At 37.5% G+C, this 25,346-nt stretch overlaps 1 protein-coding gene across 1 annotated transcript in view; it reads right to left on the bottom strand.

Moving 5' to 3' along the window:
• Nucleotides 1-25,346, bottom strand: part of VWA8 (von Willebrand factor A domain containing 8) — a 365,564-nt gene that overhangs the window by 107,635 nt on the left and 232,583 nt on the right. Inside the window, exons 27-35 of the mRNA XM_058684129.1 lie at nucleotides 20,466-20,574; nucleotides 18,610-18,748; nucleotides 16,749-16,948; nucleotides 9,712-9,822; nucleotides 8,722-8,786; nucleotides 8,166-8,291; nucleotides 6,911-7,020; nucleotides 5,687-5,841; nucleotides 879-1,074 (exon numbers count right to left, since the gene is read on the bottom strand). Of these exons, the coding sequence (XP_058540112.1) occupies nucleotides 879-1,074; nucleotides 5,687-5,841; nucleotides 6,911-7,020; nucleotides 8,166-8,291; nucleotides 8,722-8,786; nucleotides 9,712-9,822; nucleotides 16,749-16,948; nucleotides 18,610-18,748; nucleotides 20,466-20,574 (1,211 nt within the window). The remainder of the gene's footprint in view (nucleotides 1-878; nucleotides 1,075-5,686; nucleotides 5,842-6,910; nucleotides 7,021-8,165; nucleotides 8,292-8,721; nucleotides 8,787-9,711; nucleotides 9,823-16,748; nucleotides 16,949-18,609; nucleotides 18,749-20,465; nucleotides 20,575-25,346) is intronic.

Raw genomic sequence — 25,346 nt, forward strand, 5'->3', positions numbered from 1 at the left:
CTTTCTTCACCTGCCTCTTCTACCGTAAAAAACATTTTGAGGAAATGGTGATTTATTTGGAAGAAGTGAATTCTAAATATTATCATATAACCAGGACTTCCAAACCCAGTAATAGATTATAATACATGTAGCATTATAGTTCTTAAGTTCACGGTGATATAATGAATGTAAACACAGGACAACATATTACTACCACTACGATGCAAATAATAATCTGTGGCTCAATGATCAAACATTTTCATAATTATCCATTATGATGAAAGCCTGTGTGGTCCAGCAAAAGTAGCTCTAGACTTGGGACAGGAAGACCTTAGTGCAGATCTGGGCTCTACCAGCCACCGGTGGTGTGGCCCTTGGCACGCCATCTTGCCTTCCTTTGTCAGCTTCCCTGCATATAAGCTAGAGAGTACACTGATGACAGAATGGAGATTTGAAGATTAAATAAATGTATATGAGGAAAAGTGGCACAGGACCTGGCATATATCTTGCAGTAATAAATATAAGATGACTTTGAGAGAACTACTAAGTGAATCAGTCTGCATGAGTCCCTGGTCTTTCATCATAAGTCGGGCCCCATTTTCTATGCCTAGTAGTCTAAGAATTTTTAAAAGTCCCTTTGAAAACATCTTCTAAGTTAAGTTATTGTTCAGATTATAAAGCAAAGGAAAAAGAGTTCTAACAGCAGTGGCTTCAATCAGAGACTGCGAGAAACTGACTGAAAGCTTTATGAGCCCACACCTCGGACTCTTTAAGCTGCTAGGTCCTGGTAGACTTATCCACATTTATAAATACAGAATGACAATGATAAGTTAAATATCCCTACCAAAAGAAAACTAGGTTTACTACTTTGGCAAATTAGGAATTGGTAAGTTTCTTACCTTTTGGGTAGATATCTTTTAGAGGGACTTCTCCTGGGGGCAAAATCCTGACTATTTGATTAGTATCTAAAAGAGTCACACAATTGCTCTGCTTTGGACTTTCACTTGTTTTCTTTCCTCCATAGAATGTTGTGTCAGTGACATTTGGTTTATGAAGAGATGATGGCCTTTTCCAAGAATAGACTTCACTGGGTGACTGAAAGAAAAAAAAAAAAAGATTAAAGTACCGAAATATAGTTGACCCTTGAACAACACAGGTTTGAACTGTGAAGGTCCACTTACATGTGGATTTTTATTACAGTAAGTGTATTTTCTCTTCCTTATGATTCTCTTTCTTTAATTGCAATAAGTGTATTTTCTCTTCCTTATGATTTTGTTAATGACATTTTCTTTTTTCTAACTCACTTTATTTCACATATGTAATGTATATAACATACAAAATATGTGTTGATCATTTATGTTATCAGTAAGGCTTCCAGTCAACTGTAGGCTATTAGTAGTTATGTTTTGGGGAGTCAGATGTTATATTTGTGGAGTTGTGATTGTGTGAAGGGGGTCAGCACCCTAAATCCCCTCTTATTGTTCAAGGGGCTATGGTACTATAAACTATATTCACCACACCTGCTACAATGCAGCCCTTTAAGCAGATACCGGTGGTAAACTTGTATTTCACAAGTATAAGAAAACCAAATTATTTCTTGACCTTCTGGTGTAGAAAATAGCTGCTTCACCAATAATTATAATTTTTAGGCAAATGTGAAATATAAAACATATATATATATATATATATAGATTTTTTTTTTTTTTTTTTTTTTTTTTACCTTGAAATAAATGAAACAAATATCTGGTTCATTCATTCTCTAGCATAAGGAACAGGACATTACCAGCATTCTAAGGTCCCTGAATGCTGTATCCCATTCATATCTCCTGTCTGCCCCAGATGTTTATAACTCTTCTGGAATTTTGTGTTATTTTTTCCCTCTTGCTTGACTTCAAATTTTTACCAAATATGTATTTGTCCTTTCCTACTCCAAGATCATAGACATTCTCCTATGTATTCTCTAAACATTTTAAAGTTTGTCTTTCACATTTAAATCCTTAACCCATTAGGGATTTATTTTTGTGAATGGCATGAGGCAGGGATTCATACTCGTCCTTTTTTCACATGGATAGCTAATTGTCTAAATACCACCAGATACTAAATGGCACTGATTAACATTGCTATCATAAAATACAGTTTTATATATGCATGCATCTGTTGCTGGGTACTTCATTCTGCTCTCTTATTTCTTTTTCTTCCCCCACGCCAATACCACACTTAGTTACTGAAGCTTTATAATAAACCTTGAAATTTAGTAGGTTCTTCAGCAACGTCTTGATTATTACTTGTCCTTGCTTTTCCATAAAAATGTATGAAAGTTGCATTTGCTCTGTATCCTTGTCAGCACTTGTTACTGTCAGTATTTTTTTTTATTTTAGCCATTCCAAAGGCGTGTATAGTATCTCATCATGATCTAAAAACATTTTTTTTAATTTTTTAACTATAATTTATTGTCAATAAAAAATTAATATTTATTTTTGAAGGAGAGAGAGACAGAGTGTGAGTGGGGGAGAGGCAGAGAGAGGGGAAGACACAGAATCTGAAGCAGGCTCCAGGCTCTGAGCTGTCAGCACAGAGCTCGATGCAGGGCTTGAACTCATGAACCGTGAGATCATGACCTGAGTCAAAGTCGGATGCTTCACTGACTGTGTCAGTTAAGGTGTCCCTCACATCATGACTTTAATTTGCATTTCCTAAATGACTAATGATGGTGAACATCTTTTCATGTACTTAATCTCTGTATCCTCTCAGGTAAAGTCTCTGTTTAAGTCTTTTGCCCTTTTTTTTTTTTTTCACATTTACCTCCAAAGTTATTTCTATATCTATCTAAATATATTGAAAACTGTGAGTTCACACAAATAAATCCAATTCCAATTCAACAACTATGAGATTCATTTTAGTTTTTTTCCTTTCTTTATCTGTAACCCCCTTCTAATGAGAAACTAGATTTCATTATCTTTAATATATTTACTTTCTTGCTCACTTCTACTGTATGTGAGTCATATGCCGTCCCATTACTAACCTTCCCTCCTGGGCAAATGCCCTCCTTACTCTCCTTGGTCCTGACAGTCCACACTGGGCTACGCTCATGAAAGGATGCCCTCCTTGCCTTACTTGGGCGTCTACACCATGTTACTTCTACATCTTCATGGGCACCGTCTGCATCCTGCCTGGAGTGAATTCCCATCACGAGTGATGACACCCTCCCCCATCACGGATGTCCTCACCTGCTCAGTCTCTAACCTCTGATACCTCACACTGGGCCACTATTTGCCTGTTTTCTATATTGGAATATTTGTTTTCTTGCTCTAGAGGTGTTTTGTTTTGAGAGAGAGAGAGAGAGAGAGAGAGAGAGAGAGAGAGAACGAGCGGGAAAGGGTCAGAGAGAGAGGGAGACATAGAATCTGAAGCAGTCTGCAGCCTCTGAGTGTCAGCACAGAGCCCAATGCGGGGCTTGAACTCATGAACTGAACTGATCATGACCTGAACTGAAGTCAGACACTTAACCGACTGAGCCACCAGGTGCTCCAACTTGCTCTTGAGTTTTAAGAAATCTTTATATGTTCTAGATACAAGTCCTTTGTTGGAAATGTGATTTGCCAATAGTTTTTCCCAGCCTTATCTTTTCATTCTCTTAACAGTGTCTTTCACAGAGCTAAAACTTTAAATTTTGATGAAATTCAATTGATCAAAAATTTTGTTATGGATTATGTCTAAGATTCTCAGTACAATGTTTAATAGAAGTGGCGATAATGGGTATCCTTGTGTTATTCTTGATGTGAAAAGGAATGCTTTTAGTGTTTCACTATTGAGGATGATGTTTGCTATAGGTTTTTGTGGCTATGTGGCATTAAGTTAGGAAAGTGATAATAAGCTTATAATAATTTAGGTACCTCTGATAATGCTATAAAAAGTTAATGAGAGGTGACATACCCCCTTATTGATAGCTTTATGAAGGATTAAAAGAAATTCACATAAAAGCAGGAAGGCACTGTGATACAAGAGAAAGGATACAGATTTGAGGGTCAGTCACACTTGACCTCAAATCCCAGCTCCCTCACTCATAATTTGTGTGGCCCAGGAGATATATCTTCTCTGTTTGTTTCTTCATCTATAAAACCTTGTAAAATTATTTTAAAAATTAATTATCATGCAAGAAAGGTTTTAGAATAGTGCAATGCCTGACTTTTGTGTTAGGTCCTAAAAGGTATGATTGTTACCATAAAATGTTGAAAGGCTCCTTAACTGACCCTAGTCTTTCATTTAACAAATATTCACTGAACACCTCCTGTATGTTGTGTGCCATATTAAGTAGGGGGAGATAGAGCTTTTTTTAGTGTTTATTTATTTATTTCGAGAGACGGAGAGAGAGGACCTGAGTAGGGGGAGGGGCAGAGAGAGAGGAGAGGGAGAAGTGGGGATAGAGCTTTTAATTTAACAAGGTTACTAGTCCTACAGGCTATAAAGGATTCCTATAAGGTTAATACAAATGGTGTCTTATACTCAGTGTAAAATACTTTTACTTTCTAAATCTTTACAGTGACATTACATTTCTATACTAGTTTCTTCAATTGGAAGATCAGTATTTTAAATGATTCCACCTTCAGAAAAATAGCTCTAGTATTTTCTCTATTGATGACAGCACTCATTAAGAAAGCATACTAAACACAACTCTCATTCAGTCAAGGCTGCAGTAGATACTATATTCCAACAACATGTTTCATTTTCAGTTACATAATACCATAGCAAATGCTTTCTCCTTGATAAGTAGGAAGACATATGGCAAAATCCTAAGCCACATATTATCCACTGGGTTTTGGATTTCAAATGCCTTATACCCTGAAGTACTCATCATTCATTAATTACATTAAAAAGTTGAGCTTATGTGAGATTGGTGTACCATCGTGCAGAGCCCATGTTTTTATCTTTAAATGATTCTATTTAAAAACAAAAGCTACAAAGGAAATTATGAAAATTAAATGTTTAATCAAAACACATGGAGCTACCTCTAAGGTTATTAGATGGCAACATGGACTTAAATCACCTTTATATTTCATTTTCCCACATTTCCATCAGAGGAAGATGGGACCTAGCTTCACCTGAAGTCAATTACAAATAGTCCCTTCTTTACAGATAACAGTACGTAATGGTAGGAGGGACCATCTAAGGCAGATTTAAGTTGAGACTATCGCCATAATCTGGATGCTGCAAAGACACAATAAGTCAGAGCAAAACTCAGCGGAAGGTGAATAGATGTTCGTGAGTGTTGAAAAAATTTAATTGACAGTAATGAGACCCCAACAAATTTAACTTTAAAAAATTCCGGAAGACATGTTATTTTGTTAAGTTTCCAATGTTCCTCTTGACGGATTACACGAGCACACAACAAGACAATATGATATAAAATTACCATCAGTAGGTTAAGCAGTTAACTGTATCACATGAACTCCCATGTACGGAGAATACGGGCTTTCCCTTACGAACCAATATAATTACATTACCCTATAAATGGTAATTTTAAAAAAGCAATGAAACTCTTTATGTAGAATGCATTTTTTAATGACTGATTTGGAATATAGTCTTGATCTAAAATGTTTACCAGAATATCATTACATTTTTAATCACTCCTCAACTAGCCTTATAGATTAGAGGCTAAACCAAGTAGAAAAAAAACATCTATTGAATAAATGAAAATATTGGTGCTTACCATGAGATCTGGGAAACCAACAACAACCGTAGCATAACTAGTCTCATCTGAGAGAATTCGGTTAGGAGAGGCAATCTTTTGTCCCACTGCTGAACTTAGATTTTCAGATGATAGTTGATCACTTGAAATTTTATGAGGTATGCTGAAATCTGTTTCTGCAGTGGCAGAGAAACATTAGATACCATATGCCCCTACAATGCTCCAGGAATTAATTTTTGCAAGATTTCATTCTTGCCAACTCAAATAGAAAAGCACAAGTTAAAAAAGAGAAAACAGTTTAATTATATTCATGGCCTTTTGTTTGAGAAAACTCCGTTTTTACAGTCAAGGCATCTTCTCTAAGTGAATGCAAGTATTTACTGAATTCAAAATTTTATTAGCGCTTAAGAGACTCTTAAAAACTGAGAACAAACTGACGGTTGATGGGGGGGTGGGAGGGAGGGGAGGGGAGGTGATGGTATTGAAGAGGGCATCTTTTGGGGTGAGCACTGGGTGTTGTATGGAAACCAATTTGACAATAAATTTCATATATTAAAAAATAAATAAATAGGGGCGCCTGGGTGGCGCAGTCGGTTAAGCGTCCGACTTCAGCCAGGTCACGATCTCACGGTCCGTGAGTTCGAGCCCCGCGTCAGGCTCTGGGCTGATGGCTCGGAGCCTGGAGCCTGTTTCCGATTCTGTGTCTCCCTCTCTCTCTGCCCCTCCCCCGTTCATGCTCTGTCTCTCTCTGTCCCAAAAAAAAAAAAAAAAAAGTTGAAAAAAAATAAAATAAATAAATAAAATAAATAAATAAACATTAAAAAAAATTTATTAGCGATGCATATTATCACTAATAGCACCCTGCAGAAATGATGTGAAACTGCCCCAACCAGTGCTGGTAATGGTATGTTTTAGATTTTTTTCCATAAGTACTATTCACCCCCCAAAACTGTGATGAATTAAGTAGACATCTGATGGTCTGTGTAAAAAAAGAAAAGATGCTACCCTAAAAGACTATTAGACTTGGCACCTGAATGTATATAAAAATTCTGATTTCTCAGTTAGAAAAATCAATGACAGAACTTAAAAAAAGAGTAGATTCTCATTTACTATTTCTAAAGTAGTTACTAAGCTTTCCCTTTTAGTATGAACTTAACATATGTTGATGTTACTGCTCTAAAAGGATTCTAGGGGACTGTAAGCACGTACCCATACAGTCATAAACACAAAGAACATGGGATTTACCTTGTATGACTCCAAATCCTGTGCTAGGCAGCTCCTCTTTCAATGCGTACAACTGGCAAACCCCGCTGTCCTCAGATTCGATGTGTGCAGGCTTAGTTAAAAGATATTTCCTGCAAACAAACAAAACATCTAAGTGAAAAAAGTTCTTCTTTTTTAATAATTGTGAGTCCAGGCTATGAAAAATCAGAATTCTACCCCTTTCCCCCAAGGCTTCTTTTTTATATTCAGAGTAAAATTTGTAGTTTCTGAGTTACCTCATGAATTAACAAATAACTTCTCAACACTGTGTATAAGGAGCAGTGCATAATAACAATGCACTAATAAATATGAACCAAAATCTAACACTTCCTGTAAGAGGAAGGGCTACAATAATAATAATAATAATAATAATAAAAATAAATAAATAAACAAATAAATAAAGCAGTTCTAATGAGAAACTACCCCCACCCCTGTATCATGGGACCCGCTATTGATATGACTGTTTCATCAGTCAGTCAGTCAAGTGGGAGCCTGGTCTTTGATTTCTGACCAGCTGAGAGACAGAAGCCCTAACCATTGTAACCATTGTAATCCCCTTGATCTACTTATTTTTAAGATTTCTAAAATAGGGATGTATATATAGGCAGAAATCTTTTGCAGCAGGCTACTTCTGCTTGTGACCCGAGGGGAAGAGAGAGTCTGTATTTAGCCAGTAGAGGTAATGTGTGAGGGAGGGGGACTTAAAATTTACTGTGCACCCTATTTATGTCAAGTGCATATAATGGCCCTTTCATCAAGAAGTGTATATAGTCCAATGGTGGCAGGCAACACAAACACAAACATAACTAAGACCAATCAAGACAGAATGAAGAAGAAACTTCTAAGGGGTGAATTCTGTGAAGTTCCAAAAAGGCAACAGCTCTAGGGCAGAGACTATGACCCTCTGAAGAGAGGATAAAATAAAAATCTATTTTGAAGCATCTCTGGTTTGGTAAGAATACAGTGGATTCTCAATGTACTAATAGGAAAAATCCAAAGAAATATGGATCAGACATAAAAGTCATTATGTTTCTACTGTTCATTTCAATGTCATTCTCTGAAACACTTTCATGATTACTCCGTGAAGTGATATTTAATTGGTTTTCATTTTTTCCCTCCCCTTCTTCTTTCACCTATAGAGACGCCAAATTCAGAAACTGTGAAAAGACTGACTGGAAGACAGAACAGTAAGGATGCTGGGTAAATGCTCTATGAGACGCTACGTAAATCCACCCACTGGTGTGTTCTACTCTCCACCAGAAGCCACTTGTCCTCCGCTACAAGGAAGACGGTCTTGAGGTCGATGGGAAGTGAGATGGTGTGTGTTCGCCCTTCGAGAACATCCAGCACAGTCAGGCTGTTCCTGAAAGAGGAGAAGAAAGCTATTTGAAAGGAAATGATGAGGATAACGATTGAGTAACGATGGCACAGTCATTTCATGATACTTCATGCAACCCTAAAGAGAATGTTTTCAAGACTAAAGAATAATAAAGAGAAATGTTAATTGAGAAAACAGATCTATAAAACTCTAAACTCTGTAGGGGTATGCATAAGAAGAAATAATGGATGCTGATAACCACCAAGCTGGCAGTGGTGGTACTTTGAAATTAAGAGCACTGTCTTTTCTTAGGTCTGGATTTAAATGTTCTTGCAATGTGGGATGAGTTGCTTTTACAATAGCATATTTGTAATGTGGTTATATTGGTTTTATAATAAGCAAGTATAATTAAATGAGGAAACAGAATGGGCAAACTAAGGATCCCAGTTTCAATCTTCTATAGCAAAGCACTCACCCATTTTCTTTGTAGAATACTAGCCAGTTTTTGTGCGAAAATTCTTTACACATTTTATAAGTTTCCTAAAGACAAAACCAAACAAAATATTCACATTAAATGTGTGAGATGCAGTCATGTCTCTTCAGTTGCTTTCCCTTAAATAAAGTTCTCCAACATGTAAAACATGTAATCCAAAAAAAAAGAGAAGCCGCCTCTTTATTTACTCCAAGGCTCTTACGGTGATGTGGATTTAAATATAATTCAAAATTTATTGTGAACTATGTGCTAAAACATCTTTTAGGATAAAAGTTTAAAAAATAATGCCAAATACTGGTTAGAGATAAATATGCTATCTGGCGAGTAACTGTGGAATTTATACGATAATATAGACATAAAGGAAATACTGCTTTTTGTAGATTTGAATGTATTTATGGCATTTAAAACATCTCTCTTTTTTTTTTTTTTCCATGGTCTTTTAAGACTTATGTATTGCAGGGCAGAAGGTAAGTCGTATTTTATATCCATTACCTTTCTCTGAATGGCAGAATAAATTCTCTTGGGTTGGCCTGAAACTTATTTACTAGTTTAATTTAGTTAATAAGTTCAAATGTTCATTCATCTAGTAGGTGCACTCGAGTGTCATACTTGTCAGTTTATCATATAAATCCAAAACATAAACATATTAACTCAAAAACAGTTCAGTGACTGCATGATTAGGAATTTGTCATGAATATCACCCTCAAGAAGCCCACGAATCTCTATCATTATTATAGCTCAGTCCTGACAAGTCTTCATGTGAGTATGATGTATACAAAAAAAAGCTATTGGTGTTAGTTATATGTGTATCAGTGTCTTTTCATATTGCGTTAAAATCTACAAGCGCACAATAAGAGAATTCTCTTGTGCTGTAAATAAAAGGCCCTGAGAAGAATGGGCATGCATGCATCTTTAAGGTAGAAAACTACAGAAGTCCTTGGCAACTTGCTGGACAAGTTGGGTATTCCTTACAGCTTCCTCCTTGTTCCACCAGGAAGATTTCTTAGGTGTAACCTCTTCGGAAGGGAGGATGAGACGTCGAAGGGCTCGGCTAGTGGTGTCTAACAAGAGGATGACATTACTCTGGAAATAAAGAGAACAGTTAAAAGCTCAAGATGTTCTTTTTTTTTTTTTTTTAAGCAGCAGCTTCTTGACAACCTGGGAATAAAACATATAGTGGTAAACCGAAAGGAAGATGACAATATTGAAATACTTAAGAGACAACATAAAGATAATGGTTTTCCTTAATACACAATTTAAAGTAGTAGATGGTTTTATGAAAATATTTCAATTATGTAATGCAGAAGGGAGTCTCTTTGAAGATTTTATCTTAAAACCATCCCCTTCTATACACAGGCTATTTTAACCATGGTTCTGTTTTATTATATACTTGAAATTAAGAGGATTGATATTTTTTAAAGTCCATTTACTATCATAAAACTTACATGTCAAGAGTGTTTTGTTGACATGTCTTACATTGTGCATAACTAAGTCTCACTCATGCTTTTCACAAATCCAGATTTACTTCAGAAAATGTGTACATGATAAATAGATGGGTTAGCAAGAAAATATCAGGATCTCAAGAACTTAATTCATAATGAGTGTGTCTTCATTTCAAAACTCACAGTTGGTGCTGTAATAATGTACAAACAAGAGATTTCTCTCCAGCGGTATTAATCACAGTTTTGCAAATGAAGTAATAATCTCCCAGTAATTAGCAGTGTTTTTTCAAGAAAAAAAATTTAAGTAAATCTCAAGCATTACAATCAATGAACAGAAATACATGAATAAGAACTTAAAATTGAGAAAGCCAGAAAAGATTAAATATTTTAAAGAGATGCTATTAGTTTGGCTTTTTTTTTTAAGTTAAAATTTAAACATGTTTGAAGATTAGACAAAAAGGTTTGCAGGGCACCTGGGTTGCTCAGTTGGTTGAGCGTCTGACTCTTGGTCATGATCCCAGGGTCTTGGGATTGAGCCCCATGTTGGACTCATGCTGAACCACTGACCATGGAGCCTGCTTGGGATTCATTCTTTCTCCCTCCCTCCCTCTCTTTCTTTCTCTCTCTCCCCCTCTGCTCTCTCCCCCACTCACACACACTCTTTTTCTAAAATAAAACAAAAATAAAAAAACTCCGAGAGCCCCAAAAAGGTTCGCAAAAAGGCACGTACAAGCTGTTTGTCAGGCCTCATTGTTATGCAATGGTCTTTTTCTAGAAGTTTTTGTTTTGTTTTGTTTTAAATTTGGGGCTTCTCCAGCTATCTTAACCCTTAGGAACTTTTCATTTCAAAAACTTTCTTTGGGGAAAATGAAGTCATAAAGCACCCAAAGAATTACTGTATAGTTTGTGAAATATAGGAGACAAAATAAAAAATGTTTGTTGGCTTGTTTCTTAGTATTTACTGAGCAGCTTATATTTAAAGCACAAAGGAGAACACAATAATGAATTAACCATGACCCTTGCCCTCTCTTATGTGGTCCAGTTAGAAATAAGAAGAAAGGCAAAAAGATTGATGATGGGCCAATATTGAGGAGGGCACTTGGGATGAGCACTGGGTGTTGTATATAAGCGATGAATTATGAGAATCTACCCCCAAAACCAAGAGCACACTGTATACACTGTATGTTAGCCAACTTGACAGTAAATTATATTAAAGTTAAAAAAAAGAAATAAAAAGAAAGGCAGAAAGATTGATGATTCATCCACTAACCTGGGACCTCATCGTGCGGTTTCAAGTGTATTTTACTAGCTAATTGTACTGAAGTGCTCAAAAATTAAAGTAGTATTTGTACCATGCAGTTTCCTTCACTGAATCCTGGCTGTTAAAAAATTCTATTAAACATGTTGACAGAGTTTAAACTTCTCCACAAACATCACTCTTAGAATGCATCATTGGTATGACAGGCAATTTTCCATTCAGGACGTGTGTTACAGATATTCTTTTTAAAATCATTTCATACGAGAGGTATTATTTCTGGCCTTTGAAAGTTTGAAAAGGATGGCAGTACCTTAAAGTACCTTAAAGTTACTTAAGAAAATGTATTAATTAACAAATTAAAAAGTGACAGTCTTATTCCATTCTAGATTAAATCTTTTTTTTGAGAAAGTATTTTTTTAAAGGAGAAACTCTTTCTTGTATGATAAATATGAACATTAACATGAATTCTTAGCGCTTTAGCAGTTTGGGATAATATTAACTTTTCTAAGCAAAAGAAGGTTCTAAAAATAATGTTTGATTCCAAAATATAATTAAGCAGAAGAATAAGCAGATGATTAAACAGATACGATTAAGCAGAAAAATAAGTATGGTTTTGCATTTTTCTTCCTTTTTAGGGTCTAATACTTATATACTCATAACTTGGCATAAGCAAATTGAAAACCTGTGCCTTTCTGAACGACAGAAAGCATATATGTATTTGCAGCCATCGTTGGACTTAGTTTTAGAAACAATTGGCAACATGAAGGAGTTCTGTTGGTCCATCCTTTTGGATGTTAATGGTTTCCTTCTGTAAATGACTAATGATATATTCTGAGTTTAAAAATAGAATTTTGCGTCACACACGAGTACATGTAACTGTGGCTTTGGTGCTCCTTTAAGGGGGGCAGGGAGAAGAAGTGAGCAATTTTATTATGTTTGTATCTGACTGGGAGAAAAGTAACCTCTGGATGACCTCAATGTCCTAAAGTCTGAAATTCTAAACTTCGTACAGATGTAATAAGTAATCTCATGGCAGGAGAGGGGGAAGGGTGGAGGGTCTTTATTTTTAGGCATGGCCAAGTTTCCCTTTCCTCACTTAAGATTTTATTTTAGCAAGGAAGCTTTGAACAACTTCTTTAACCAGGGAAATGCATCCATAGCAAGCTTTAGACAAGTGATAGTGGAATTAATGGCAGTGATTCTCTGCAATATTTTAGCTCTGCTCTCAGTGAGGGCAGGATGGGGAAGGAGGAACTGATGGCAGTGCACACATTTGTTATTTGATTAGAATTATTTATCATTTGTCCAATTTTACAGACGCATGCTGTTCATTTGAAATTAAAGAGGTCTTACCTCCTAACAGGGTTTTAATATGATGGCTACGATACCCTCTTTGGGAAAAGAAGAGGCAGTTCAGAGGGTACAGTGGGAGTATTCCTATAAGCTAGGCATGCCTTCTCAGGGTGCTGAGGTAGCTTTCTAGAAAACTGTTCAGGCTGTGGTCAAAGGGACAAGTCAGAATGTCAGGAGACAAAGTGCTGGCCATGGAAGTTGACAGTCTGGCCACGACAGTTGTAAAATGCTGAACAGAGTATTACACTGAACAGAGTATTAATCGGCAATGTTGCCAAATAATTGGATCTTCTGAGAAAATAAAATACTTGCTAAGAATCTAAAAATCTAGTACTTTCCAAGAATTGGTATATGTAAAATTGGAAGTTAATTTGACAGCTGAAAATTTGGCAGGATTGTTTGAATAAATACTCCAAATTTAAATTCTTACTCAATTGACTTGCTGAATTAAAAATCATCAAGATAGCATGTGTTTTTTTATGACAGATTCTTCTCATTGTAGAATTCAATTCAATGCCACTGATATTTTATTAGAAACCTATAACACAAGGGGTGCTTGGGTGGCTCAGTCGGTTAAGCATCCCTTTTTTGGTTTTGGCTCAGGTCATGATCTCAGTTTGTGAGTGCAAACCCCACGTTGGGCTCTGCACTGACAGTGCAGGGACTGCTTGGAATTCTCTTTCTGCCCCTCCCCTGCTCATGCTCATGGTCTCTCTCTCTCTCTCTTTCTCTGTCTCTCTCAAAATAAATAAACTAAAAAAAAAAAAAAGAACCTATAAAGCAAAGCCCTTATTCCATGTGATGGATACAAACTTTTATAAGCAATATGTGGATATTTATAAACTCTGCTTGCAGGAGAAAGTGAAAATGAAAAAAAAAAAGTGAAAACCTGAAAAAATTTAACTCAGAATTCATGATAATTATTTACGCAAGGCCTAAAGTTAAAGTTGACTTATTTACTCAGTGAAACACTGACATGTTATTTATGCAACATTTCCTCTTGATTAGACACAGTCTAAAAGTATTGTTTCTTGGTAACACTTTGTTCTCCTAGTGACTTTAAGTATTCGTAAATAGCAACACTGCATTTCTTTAATATTTTCCTATTACGAATACTTTTTAAGTTTTCACACTATTCTTTTCCCCAAGTAGCTATAGTGAGTGAGATGGTGGATGGAGTTTAATTCTGGGGGGGCCAATCCAATCTGGTTTGAATCTCAGTTCATTATGTAGCTACCGGGCAGGTTATTGAAACTCTCTGAGCCTCCATTCTCTCAAATGTAAATCTGGCTGATGGGTATCTCAGTGGGCTACTGGAAGAATAGCATGGGATGATGTATGTAATCTTTCATTTGGCACACTGCCAACATTTAATAACTGCTTCTTCTGTTTGCGAGGCTCATCACTTAGCCTTCTGGGATACCACACTCCCTGCCCTGTCCACCTACTTCACTGGCCACTCATCGTCAATCCCTTTGGTTGATTCTCCCGTATCTCCCTGATTTCTTAATATTTCATTGCCCCAGGGCTTGGACTTCTCTGCCCACACTCACTCCCTTGGTGACCTCTTTCAGCCTCATGGTTTTCAGTAACATGTACATGCCAAGACTCCCAAATGTTCTGATCTCTCCCCTGAACTCCAGGCTCATCTACTGGGATGTCTAACAGGCATCTCACATTTAATCAAAGGTCTACTCCCCCCAAATCAATTCCTCATCTCAGTTGATGGCGACTCTGTTCTTTCAGTTGCTCATGCCCTGGACTTTGAAGTTGCCCTTAATTAGCTCCATCCTCTCTCACCCCATGCATCTGATCTGTTAGGAAATCCTGTTGGTTCTACCTTCAAAATATATCCAGAACCCATCGTTACTTACAACCTCCATACCCTAAACTACAATTACCTCTTGCTGGATCACTGCAAAAATTTCTTTACTAGTCTCCTTCATTCTGCCTTACCACCTACAGACTATTTGCTGCAGAGGAGCCAGAGAAATCTTTTAAATATATAAGTCAGGTCACGCTACTCCTCTGCTTGAGATGCTCTAACACCTTCCTCTTCCACCCACAGTCAGGGCCCAGGACATTACCATGGTCTACGAGGCTCTGCACAGTCTGCTTCCTCACTCCCTGCACCACGTCCCTGCTCCAACTAGCTGAGTAACCTGTGATCTCACCTCCTTATGCTCTCCCCCTTGCTCAATCTTCCCCACCACACTTCTTTAAAGATGGAACAAAAGCATGCTCCAGCCTCTGGGCCTCTGCCTGGAATGCCCTTATTTTAGATATCTGTTCTCCCCCTCACGTCCCTCAAGCCTTTGCTTAAATATCCCTTCCTCAGTTAGGCGATCCCTGCCCATCTACCCTACTTTGAATGGAAATCTTCCTGCCAGCCTTGCTTCTCCTCTTCTAGCTTGAGATATAATTTACTTCTTTTGCTCATTGTCTGTCTTCCTGTACCACAATGTAAGCTTTTCAGGACAAAAATTATTGTTGTTTTCTTTGCTGCAGCATCCCCAGTAATAGGCACATGATATAATTTGTTGAATGAATAATATGCTTGAATGAATAGTACGGTATTTGGTAGATACTAGGTGGATAATAAGCATGCAAAAGCATTACACTCCTTTCTATTGGTATGGTACAGATTAACTTAGACCTTCAGAATTCTCACTAATTGAGACACAGCCTGCTTTTTGATCTATACCTTCTATTTGGAATTATTATTATTTTTTTTAAATCAGTGTTTTTTATTATTTATTTTTGAGAGACAGAGAGAGACAGAGCATGAGCAGGGAGGGGCAGAGAGGGAGGGAGACACAGAATCTGAACAGGCTCCAGGCTCTGGGCTGTCAGCACAGATCTCCACCCAGGGCTTGAACCCACGAAGCATGAGATGATGGCCTGAGCCAAAGTCAGACACTTAACCGACTGAGCTACCCAGGTGCCCCTGGAATTATTTTAAGCTTGACTCTAAACACCTGTACTTTTAATTAGTGCTATCTTACACTAGTAGTGATGGTTAAAACTTGAGCTTCATTACATACCAAAGGAGTTCAGTGTCATCTTGCAGTGAATGGAAGGTTTATGTCCTCCCAAAATTCATATGTTGAAATCCTAAACCCTGGCATTTAGGATTACTAGGAGGTAGGGGTCTATGGGAGGTGATTAGGTCATTAGGGTGGAGTCCTCCTGAATGGGATTAGCGGTCTCATAAATGAGACACCAATGCAATCCCTCGCTCTTTCTGTCCCGTGAGGTTACAATGAACAGACAGCTATCTAGCAAGTGGGTTCTCGCCAGACACCAGATCCAGATTTGCTTATTCTTGATCTTGGACGTCCCAGCCTCCAGAACTGTGAGAAGTAAATTTCTGTTGTTTATAAGCTCCCTAGTCTATGCTACTTGTGTTATAGTAGCCCAAACAAGACCAAGACAAGTCCATTCACTATATGTTTGTGGCTGTGTCTACATTAAGAATGTCATTCAGGTTTCAAATAAAACGCATCTCCTAAGGGGAGCACCCCTTCATACTGTTACTTCCACCTTCCACTTCCTCCTCCCCCACCCCTATCACTCCCCAGGACATTGTCTCATTTCTATACAGCACTTATCACCGCCTGAAATCAGCATATTTATTTGTTGGCTTACTTTATGGTCTGTCTCCCCAAAGAGAATGCAAGTTTCACAACAAAGAATTATCCGGCCTCAAATGTCATTAGTGCTGAGGTTGAGAAACCCTAATTTACATGCTTCCAGAATTATAGGTCATGTTGAAGTCTCCGCAGAGAAGATATTAGCCTGCCTTTGTGGTACTGACAAAACACAGCTCTGATCCCTCCTTGATGTTTATGAAAGCACGTATTTTCACTTGTAGGTTGCGAATCACCTTTGCCTTTTTCTTCACACAGCTTACTCTTGGCGTAATTGTACCATGTGAGTAGCCCGGGATGCCTTACCTGCTGCTCGTGGAGAACCACTTGACCCTTGAGGGGATTTCCCAGTGGTGCCACTGTCACAAATGGGTGCCAAATTCTACTGGCCACTCTTGGGAAGATGTCAGAGAGGTCCACCATGTAGCCACTTTTCCCCGTCATGTTCAGAAAGTATAAGGTGATGGGATTGCATGCAACTACATAGAGGGTATTTTCCTCATTTTCTGTAATGACAAAAAGGTGTTAACTGTGTGATCTGCAGTAGATTTTCTGAATGGTCAAGAGGTCCAGTGAAATCTGAATCATGAGACTGAGCACACAGCTGGAACTCAGTGGACAAACTGTAGATGGATTGATTAGGATATACATACGTTATGTATATATATCAATTAACTTTGATTCTAACCTCCCAAAATGCTCTTTTCTCCCAAAAATACAGAAGAGGTATAAAAACAAAGAAACAAAAAACAATTAAAACTCTAGTTTGCATAAGTGGACAATACTGAAACAGAGAGTTCAATTACAGAAAGGGCAGCATTATTTTTATGGGCCAATTCTGACTGACGGCAGCTGCCTGGAATGTTGTTCTGAGAACCGTGAGGCCAGGACAAGGTTTAACCAGAAAAGCGCTCCTGGTTAGCGATGCCTCTCACTGGCATGGGGCAGAGGATCACAGCATACTTATTTCCAATTCTGAAAGATGGGACAAGGGCCAAAGTTCAAGCTTTATGCATAAAATCCATATTTATTCTCTACTGGTGAATGTAAAATATCTTCATAAGAGCACCCGTCTGTTACCAAAAACCCCTGTGTATATGTACATACATACATACATATATATATATATACACACACACACACACACACGTATATACACACACATATATATGTGTATATACACGTATACATATATGTGTGTGTATATACACATACATATATGTGCATATGTGTGTGTGTGTGTGTGTATATATATATATATATATATATATATACATAAATTTTTGCCCTCATTTTACTTATTTTGATGGGGGTGGGGTGGAGGAGCAGAGAGAGAGGATCCCAAGCCGGCTGTCAGCGCAGAGCCCGATGTGGGACTCGAACTGGTGAATCCTGAGATCATGACCTGAGCTGAAACCGAGAGTCAGACCCTTAACAGACTGAGCCACCCAGGTGCCCCAAAACCTTGTATATTTTTAAAGCATATATTTTTATTCCACAAAGCTGATTTTGGGAATAAATAATATTCATAGAACTTAGATAACAAAAACTTGCTTCTGAATTTTCCCCTCAACAATCCCCATCCTAGGCAAGTTAGAAACTCTCTCCCTTTCTTCTGTCATCACCTCTGTTTAATAGGACCTTAGGAACTGCCCTCGATTGAAAACTTCTGCCAAAAACTACCCAGGGCACACTGTATGAGTCAGTAGGAAATGGCAGCAGTCCAGAAATGTAGATGCCAAAAATTCACGTCCTTCATTTGCCATTCTTTAAAATAAATGTAATGACTGCAAAGCACTCCAGCCGTGCTTTGGTGGTTTACGCCATCATCAAACTGGAATCCCAGCCCCCAAATCCAATGTTTCTCTTTTTCTTGTTCCCTTCTATTTTTAGCACATGCCTGGGTGTGTTTAACTTTGTGCTACAGTTGTAATGAGAAACAGACATATGCATACAAACTTAGCAGTGCTTATGTGGATTCCACAATAGTATTTTGTTAGGTTGTTATAGGAAATTAGGTCTAAATTGCATATAATTACTATCCAATACAATATGACACAGTTACTGAGTCTATCATAGACTTTTTGATGTCTAGAGATTCTTTCAATCCCTCTTTTAGAAAAAAGTAAGTACAGGAAGGAAAAATCAACAGAATAAATTGACATACCACATGACGTAGCAATGTCACAGATTAAGTTAATTTCATCCAATGGTAATTTGCAGGAGGCACATTCTTCAGTAAAGGTTTGGGATCTTTCTTCATATCTTTCTACTGGATATTCCTGTATGTTTATAAGTGCTGGACCCTATAATAAAGTAGTTGTCTGAGTTAAGGAATTTGGATAGTTACTAAAATGTAGAAAAACTGAAGTTTTTCTAAAATATGAAATTTAAATTCAAATACCCAACATCTTGATATACCTCTTCTTATTTTGTTGACTATCATGGTACCTATAACAATAATAATGCCATATACTTGCATTTATAAATGCTTTCAATTGTCCTATCTTAATTTCTCACTTTCTTTTCTTTTTACTCACAAGGTACACCAGCTGAAAAACCCCATAGGATTTCTGATTACTTTATTCCTTCCTAAACAATGGTCAAGGTTTGAACTCCAAGTATTGGGACCCAGAGCTGGCCAAACTAGGAAAATAATCTGTAAATGCATGAATCAGGGCCTTATATAGTTCCATTGTAAAGAACGATTATTATACCATTATATAGAATATAATGGCTAAACTTCAGTCTTTGAAATAAAAAAAAGCTTGCTGATAACTACTGTTGTTTACAAAAGGTAGAATATTATACACATAGTGAAAATTATTCAATATAAACATAAGCAGAGAATCTAATTTAATAATATTATTGATATTAGGGCTGGTACTTAGAGAAAATAACTATATAGAAGAATTATATAGATGTAACTACACTTTCAATATTCCCATGCCATACAGTCCTTTTTTTAAAGTTTATTTACTTATTGAGAAAGAAAGAAAGAGAGCACATGCACAAGTAGGGGATGGGTGCAGTGAGACGGAGAGAGAAAATCCCTAGCAGGCTCCACGCTGTCAGCATGAACTGTGAGATCATGACCTCGGCTGAAACCCAGAATTGGATGCTTAACTGACTGAGCCACCCAGGTGCCCCCAGTCCTTAATTAATCAAAAATGTCTGGGTTAGATGGTGACTGTTGTGGCATCCCTGCCATCCTCCATCCTGCCCCTTTCTATCTAGTCTGTATCTCTGGAGCTGGAAATCTAGAAACAACATTCCTCAAACTCCCTTGCAGTAAGGGTTCTGGATGTGATTTCGGTTCTGCCAATTAAATGCACTTAAATGGCCCACAGGTCAAGTGTGACCCATTGCTTGCTTTTGTAAATAAAACTTTACTACAACACAGCCACATTCATCTGTTAGCCTATCACCTATGGTTGCTTTTGTGCGATCACAGTAAAGTCGAGTAGCTGCAACAGAATCTGTATGGCTCTTTAACCATCTGGCTCTTTGCAGACAAAGTTTGCTGATCCTGCTTCGCCGTGTCGCTGCCAGCAGCAGGGATGGTAGTAGAAGCAGACACACTGAACTTGAGACTAAAAGTCCAGTGGTGGCCCATTGACTTCTGTTTCTTCTGTCCTTTCCAATGATATTACAAGCATCCAATTCCCCACAGTAAATCCCTTTCTGCTTGAATACCTAAACGAGTTTCTGTTGTAACTAACAACTGATACTCCTTTCCTTTGCCTTTTTACATGAAAACAAGGATCATGGAGTAACTCTTTTAGGAGGACACACAATATACCTGACTCTAATTCATGTTGGCTCTTAGGAATTCTACTAGTCACTGACAATGACCTACACTGAGTTCCTCAGAGGCCAGGCTGGCTTGAGAGTTGGAGTGGAAGTTAAATCTAAAATAACCTCAGAACAAGTTATTTTGGAGATTGTATGGAGTTTTCCCCAGGGAACATATAGAAAAAGTTGTAACATTCAGTATTTGAATGAAGAAATGATGGTGTCAACCTTTACGTCTATGTGATGAGTTACTGCTGGACACAACAGTTTTTGCATTCCATTTCTTGACTGACCAAACGTCCAGAAGCCCATGAACGTCTGCTCTGGCAGAGGCAACCTGTCAAGGATGATTTGAAAAGTAAACATTTCTTGTTTCCGAGTCATAGGAAAAACCCAACCCATCTATTATACAAGTAAATTTGAAGAATGTTTTACTTACAAGTGAATTATATTTTATTTTATTTTATTAAAAGACAGTCTATGATACAACACTTGGAATATACTTTAAGAAGAAGATTTCATTTTTGCTCTTTGCAATGACATGGATAAAGCTAGAGAGCATAATGCTGATCAAAATTCAGTCAGTCAGAGAAAGACAGATACCATATGATTTCACTCATATGTGGAATTTAAGAAACAAAACAAATCAGCAAAGGGAAAAAGCAGAGAGAGGGGGAGAAATCAAGAAACAGATTCTTAATTATAGAGACCTGATGGTTACCAGAGGGGAGGTGGATGGGGGTATGGGCTAAATAGGTGATGGGGATTAAGGAGTGCACTTGTCACGATGAGCACTGAGTGATGTATGGAATTGTTGAATCACTATATTGTACACCTGAAACTAATACAACACTGTATGTTAACTAACTAGAATTAAAATAAAAAGTTAAAAAAAAAGACTTCACATTTCTGAAACTCAGAAGCTAAGGTCCTATTTGGTTTTTATCTTGATGACAAACATAATTAAGGTTTACATATTTTTCCTTGAATGGGTAAAATACTTAGCAATTTAACATCTTAGTTCCTAGCAGAGTATAGGAAGGATTTAAAGAGAAAAATGAAGCAATCCAACCATATTTTTAGTCTATTCTTTTTTTTTTAAGTTTATTTATTTGAGAAAGAAAGATAGCGTGCAAGCAGGGGAGGGGCAGAGAGAGATGAAGAGAGAGAGAGAATCCCAAGCAGGTTCCACACGATCAGAGCACAGCCTGATGAGGGACTCGGACTCATGAACCATGGGATCATAACCTGAGCTGAATCAAGAGTCAGACATTTAACCAACTGAGCCACCCAGGCACTTCTATTCTTTTAAATTTGGCATCAAATAATAAACAGTAAAGAAACTACCAATCACATATTTGTAAGTTGTACAAGGCAAGTCTCAGAGAGTATTTTAGCTCTTTAAACTTTTTTTTCTACTTTGAAGTATAATATACATACAGAAACGTTCATATAAATGTGTCACTTAGCCCTGAACACACCTGTGTATCCAGGTCATTACCTCCACCAAGGGAGTTATTGTCCTGACTTTAATGGAATTATTCTGTGTTTAGATTCCTTTTTATTTAAAGTGATTTTTAAATAAAGTGATATGTCAAAATATGGCAATGCTAAACTATAAAACCACAGACAAATTTTTGAGAAGAAAGCCTTCGCATTTTTTTTTTTTTAATTTTTTTTTCAACGTTTTTTATTTATTTTTGGACAGAGAGAGACAGAGCATGAACGGGGGAGGGGCAGAGAGAGAGGGAGACACAGAATCGGAAACAGGCTCCAGGCACCGAGCCATCAGCCCAGAGCCCGACGCGGGGCTCGAACTCACGGACCGCGAGATCGTGACCTGGCTGAAGTCGGACGCTTAACCGACTGCGCCACCCAGGCGCCCCGAAAGCCTTCGCATTTTAATCATACTATATTTTCTTCAAATCTTTAAAAAAAGAACCATTAATTTGTCATTTATTATAAATTTCTTATTCTGTGGTAAGGAATAAAGCAAAAAATGATTCACAGTTAAGAAGTTGTTTAAAAATAATGCATGTATGGCTATAAGTTAAAATGCATGCTCAGAATGAGTTTGATAATCATTAAAAGGGTATAGATTTATATTTAGAAATTATTTTATTTTCAGTAAAATACACAATATTTCCATATGCATACTAAGACCATGTAAGGCTCAGATACTGTTTACATAAAATAACAGAACCAAACATTCTGGTGGAATATGTTTTGTCCCTTTGAAATGCTAATGTTTAACATATACACAAAATAAATTAAAGAGAAATTTACAGTGAAATTCTTCTAATTCATATGACATAAATCTCTCAAAAGGACATATGTGCTTATTTATCTATCACCTCAAATAACATTTTAAGTGTCTGGACAATTATCCTGATTGGTCACCCACTTCCCTGTTTTAACTGGAAATGAGGTGGGAGGGGCACTGAGTTACGGGATTTACAGTTACTGTGTTCTCTATTTTATTAAAAAATTTTTTTATGTTTATTTTTTGAGAGAGAGAGAGAGAGAGAGAGAGAGTAAGCTGCGGAGGGGCAGAGGAAAAGAGAGAGAGAGAAATCCCAGGCAGGCCCCACGTGGGGCTTGAACTCACAAACCGTGAGATTCATGACCTGAGCCAAAACCAAGAGTCAAATGCTTAACCGACTGATCCACCCTGTGGCTCTCGTGTTCTCTCTTTTAAATGTAATAAAACCACATTTCTGTGTCAAAGGGGCAGATCCTGAAAACATCTTGCAGACTAGAATCTCTCTCTTCTTGTTTAGGGAACAAACAGTATTCTTCACTCGCTTTCAGCAGTTCACTAAAGGAGAGTTAGATTTTCAAATAGAGAAGGAGAAAACAGAGGAACGACACACCGAATTTCCCTCTGGCCTAGAAGACTTAGTGTAACAAAATGCAGGAGACCCGGGTTCTAGTTCTAGTTCTTTTATTAATCAGCTCTACAAACCCGGGAAGGGAACAGTCAGCTAACTGCTCCGAGTGTTAATTTCTTCCTCTGTGAAATGACGGGTGTCATCTGCAAGGTCCTCACAGCCTGAGGAATCTTGGATGATCACTGGAGTGAGTAGAGGCAAGCCTCAGTGTTAGATTCAATAGTCTTGCATCACCTTGGTGCTCTGAAGTTAAAAGTAATCAGAGTGAAAATACCTATACCTACAAATAGAATCAGTGCCCTCATAGACAGGTATGTGCTTTATTAAAGCTTATAAAAAGAGACTCTAAATACATCCCCAAACTAGCTCTTTGAAGACAACAGAAAAAGTTACACATCTTGAAATCTAATTAGAAGTGGACAATTGCTTTACAAAATGATCCTTGGTTGACAGGTTGCTATCTACCCTAAACAATGGATCTAAAATATCCCTTAATAATCTCACAAAAAATATAGATGCTTAAAAAAACACTTCATCCCTTTGAGAAAAGGTAACTTTATTCAGCTTCCAATTTTTATGGACAGTTTCTGGGATACTCATGAAATCTGGTTTGAACTTACAAACTCAATCTACATTAATACAGAAATTACAGGCTGCCCGTTTCCATCTAAATATAGCCCTAACTGGTTGGCAGGGTATGGGAAGGACCTTCAGGTACCCCATATAGAAACGATTCTGGAACCACACAACAAAATTGCAAATGCAATAGTAGCTATAAAAGAAAGACACATGTGGGGTGTTCTGGAGTTGTACAGCAAACTGACTCCATCCATCCTGCTCCTTGGTAATACGAAGTGTTGTTCTAAGTCTTTTCCTGTGGGCTCCAGACTGGCCAGCTGAGGTAAACCAAAGCCCCTCATTTATTTTTCATGGCTAAGTACTCTCAGTAAGCTGTGCAAAAATCTATTACTAACTCTTTCTCTTTCAATAAGTTAATAGCCAGGAGACAGGGGAAGCATTGTATTTGGGTGAATGAGCAAGCTTTGGAATTAGAAACATAATCAACATTAATTTGGACCTAACTCTAAACGAAAGGCCCTATATTTCATTACTGAAATCTGTCATCTAACTCTAACCACACTGATGTGACCAAAATGACAATGATACTTTCCATGATTTTAAGATCCTGACACTTGTATTATTTAACTCCATTAAAGTCTTAGCTGGACTGATGTCTGGATTTGATTTGAAGGGGGAGGAGGATGAATTTAAGGCCTATAAATAGCATTACTTTTTATCTTCAATGTCATTCATGAATTTATGTTTTTTAAAACAATGAAGTATTTCAATTCATATGTTGTGATGTTTCTTAATCCCTTGTGGAAGTATTAATAAAGGCCTGGAAGTAAAAGTTTTAACTAAAAGAAAGGTGGACACCAAAATTATGACTCAGATCAAATTATAGCACTTGAGCAAGTTACAAAAAGAAAAAAATTTTCTTTCTAAGCATGCATACAATTCATAACATGATGCATATGGACACCAAAGCCGAGTAATACAGTTTGAATGACAGGCGAGTGATTTGTCTAAGATTGTTTCCATAAAGAGGTGAGCTGGGGTTTTGAAGAGTATGTTCTGGCAGATTTCTGCCTTCTCTGAACATTTGCCAATACTATTTCTGGAGTCGGAAAGAAACACACGAAAAAGATTTGGATCTTTCTAGGGGCATTATGCAATTAAAAGTTGTTGACGTACCTATTGTCAACAATTCCTAAAATATCTCCTTACCACAACAACTACTAATTTTCACGGGAATAGTGGAACCTCTCAGGGTAGTTCCGCCAACTCCCCAAACTTCATCAATTACTACCATCTCGGAAAAGAAAAAGAACAGCTCCGATTTTAGCAGTCCTCATTCACTCCTAATGTTTTAAATCTAACCTCTGGTAAAAATTAGGTTCGACTGTCCAACTGAGTTTGCTAGAGCCTTTCATAGAATAACCCTGACAAGCATTTCCACGTTTGGCTCCTATGCCTTCTTCTTACTCTCCAGCCAACTTAGGCCTTAGCCACCTTGAACTGCTACTTGCTCTTCTTGAACATGCTACCCATTTTCATGCTTCCATGAGGCCATTACCTCTGCCCCGAACTCCTTGCTGTTACTGCCTCTTTGATGAAATCCTTCTCATTCTTAAGGCCCAATTCAAACATTACTTCC

This window comes from Neofelis nebulosa, chromosome 1, assembly GCF_028018385.1.
Source record: "Neofelis nebulosa isolate mNeoNeb1 chromosome 1, mNeoNeb1.pri, whole genome shotgun sequence".
NCBI classification, from domain to species: domain Eukaryota; kingdom Metazoa; phylum Chordata; class Mammalia; order Carnivora; family Felidae; genus Neofelis; species Neofelis nebulosa.